General features: G+C 32.5%; 1 protein-coding gene across 1 annotated transcript in view; it reads left to right on the top strand.

Annotated features, from left to right (window-relative positions):
* The window catches only part of LOC106870176 (UPF0728 protein), a 21,932-nt gene that overhangs the window by 8,536 nt on the left and 10,040 nt on the right, over positions 1 to 3,356 (top strand). Inside the window, exon 2 of the mRNA XM_014916176.2 lies at positions 2,705 to 2,808. Coding sequence (XP_014771662.1) covers positions 2,715 to 2,808 — 94 coding nt within the window. The 5' untranslated portion in view covers positions 2,705 to 2,714. The remainder of the gene's footprint in view (positions 1 to 2,704; positions 2,809 to 3,356) is intronic.

Here is a 3,356-nt window from a genome sequence, read left to right as displayed (position 1 = left end):
AAGCACAATAAATAAGTATAATATAATACAAAATAAATATCATAAGATAATGATAATAAAATGACTACACGTGTTTCATAACCAATTTTCAAATAGAAAGAAAATTTAAATCGATTAAAACTATCGAAAATCAATTCTATTAAAAAATATAGCTAATCTTCAGGTCAAAATACAACAATAATAATAATAAAAGAGTGTATATATCAACCAACAATAAATAACAAATGAATGTATATAAAATACTTATTATATCAAGATAGAAAAATATTATTAAAAATATGAAAATTATAAACATTCCATAATCAACCCTACGTCCATTATAATACAAGCTAACAGGAATATTATATGCAAAAACCAACTTTAATGAATTTTTCGTTTAAAATACAAATTCAATGAAGTTTTAGGTTAAAATAATAAAGATAGAAGTAGCACATATCTAAACAATGCAATGGTTTAAACTAAAAGATTTTAGACTAAAACGTTTATTTAAAAGAAGTCTCGTGAAAATATTGCGTAAAGAAAAGGAATAGAATAAATAGGTATAAAAATATGAATGAAAATTTTATTATGAATGAAGGATTAAATTTTATATAACTTAAGTCATAATAAAACAATTAACGATATTGTATAATCAAAGAAATTAAATAAAAAGACTAGTTATTTATCCCATAAAATAAAAAGAAATATTAAACAGTATCAATGGAAAAAATTCAACCCTAATCTAATCAAAGTCTTAGTTTAGGCTAAGATGATACACTTACTACTAATCAATTGATTTTCAATGATAATTTTAGTCGATACCTTTTTTAACACTAAATTAATTAGTAGTAAGTGTATCATCTTAGCCTAAACCAGATTGGTCACATCATGGGAAAATCTGACATTGTTCAAAGCAAATCCAGCTGGTTTCCTTGAACATTTCCTGACCCAGGATGAGTGTTGGGTTCATTACTTAGAGCTAGAGACAAAAAGACAATCTCTGCAGTGAAAACACTCATCCTCACCTACTCCAAACAAAACCAAGATTGCTACATCTGCAGGGAAGGTGATGGTCTCAGTTTTTTGAGATACAAAAGGCATTGTGTTTATTTAGTCACCAGACTAAATAAATTCAGGTATTTAGTTGCATTCTTTTGTTTTGCGCTGAAGTTGCTTTTAATCCTTTTGGTGTCAATAAATATCAGTTCCTGTACTATGAGGTATTCAAATAAACCCATCCCCTACAATCTTGATTAATTACCGATGTAATTAATCAACAGTTATTTCTTAACATTCACTTCCAAAACTAACGATAAAGACTATCAGATCTTCAGTCTCATTTTGCAATTTACTATTTTTAACCAAATCAATGTTCCAATGTGATGAGTTCCTGAATCAAGATTAATTTTTAATTATAAACATTTCACTTCATATATGTTGTTTATGGTCTTGTAAAGAATTCAAGTATATTACACAGCTTCATGCCCCTTCTCATAAATGTCTGTCTTTTTGCCTATGCAAAACATGTTTTGTTCATATAATGTTGTTTAGCCCTTGGCCAATGATCAAGAGTGTTCAAGCTATATGTATCCATTGTTTTTGTTTGTTTTTAACTCAAACAGTGAACCTTATCCAATGTATCCATTATTCTTGAAGATGGTGGGTGTATTTTGAGGATGATTGAATTACTATTTCTAGCAGATCAAGCAACCATGTACATCCACCCTTATCAGCTTAATCTTTATTTGTAATTCAGGATTTGGTGCACAGTGAAATAGAAAGAGATTTTAACTTAGTTTCAATTCTCCAGTGGACCTGTTTTACTTTGCAATACAATATGAGTAAAGTAAAAATGAAGCATAAACATCTCACATATTGGATCAATGTAATAAATAAAAACTGCACAGTTTTCTTCACAAGCCAAACCAATACTGTTTTATAAAAGTGGATAACATATCACATAAATTTACTCCTACTGTGCTACATTATTTCACATAATATGAAATAATGTAGCATAGTAGAAGGAAGTGACCTTGTAAATAATAATAATAATAATAATAATAATAATCATCATCATCATCATTTAACATCTGTTGTCCATGCTGGTATGGGTTGGATGATTTGACCAGAGCTGGTAAGCTGTGGGGCTGCACCAGATTCCTGTCTGATTTGGTATGGTTTCTATGGCCCAATGCCCTTCTTAATGCCAACCATTCCAAGAATGTAATGGGTGCTTTTACGTACCACTGGTACGGGTGCCAGTTGTGTGACACCAGTATCTGCCACAATTAGCATTTCACTTGGCTTGATGGGTCTTCTACTCAAGCACGGCATATTGCCTAAGGTCTCAGTCATTTGTCATTGCCTCCATGAGGCCCATTGAATTATCAGCTTATAGCTCACAAGTGCACATTCTCTATAGCTGTCTTTTATGCATATAGGCTATGACATATTGCAATCCACATGAGTTAATTTTTCTGACTGTCAGGAAAGGATAATAGAAATGTGAATATGATTTGTGATAGACTCTTGTTTTCTCCTGGCCAGTAGTCATCTTTCATCTTAATGTAACTCATTTCAAAAGATAGCAGTATAAATTTTATGTGACCCTATGGCTAATGAAAGGTGCATTAATTATCATCAAAATATAATGTCATAGTATCTTAGTATATACATTAGAATTGCTTTTAATATATTATCATAATTTCTCATTTTTTTTTTTCAGATTGATAGCAATGCCTAAGAATGCACGGGTTTTCATTCATTATGGTCCATATAAATCTTGCTGGACAGTTAATTATCAAACCAAACGTTTGGAAGGCTTGCAAAGTACAAATTCTTTTGTTTTTGTTATAAAGTAACCATATTTGCAAGATCTGTGTGTGTGTGTGTGTGTCTGGCCAGTATGTTTTACCGACGATCCATATATATATACACAAAAGCACCTGCGCTGGTACTGTGTAAAAGCATCCAGTACACTCTCTAAAGTGGTTGGAGTTAGAAAGGGCATTCAGCTGTAGAAACCATGCCAAAACAGACACGGAGTTTGGGCAGCTCTTCAGCTGGCTAGCCCCTGCCTAACTATCCATAAGTATGGAAAACTGATGTTAAATTATGATAATGACTTACATACATACATATATGTATATCATCATCATCATCATCATCGTTTAACGTCCGCTTTCCATGCTAGCATGGGTTGGACGATTTGACTGAGGACTGGTGAAACCGGATGGCAACACCAGGCTCCAGTCTGATTTGGCAGAGTTTCTACAGCTGGATGCCCTTCCTAACGCCAACCACTCAGAGAGTGTAGTGGGTGCTTTTACGTGTCACCCGCACGTAAACGGCCACGCTCGAAATGGTGTCTTTTATGT

This window comes from Octopus bimaculoides, chromosome 5, assembly GCF_001194135.2.
Source record: "Octopus bimaculoides isolate UCB-OBI-ISO-001 chromosome 5, ASM119413v2, whole genome shotgun sequence".
Taxonomy (NCBI): Eukaryota; Metazoa; Mollusca; class Cephalopoda; order Octopoda; family Octopodidae; genus Octopus; species Octopus bimaculoides.
The sequence above is the reverse complement of the archived record's forward strand: the minus strand, read 5'-3'. Positions and strand labels throughout refer to the sequence as shown.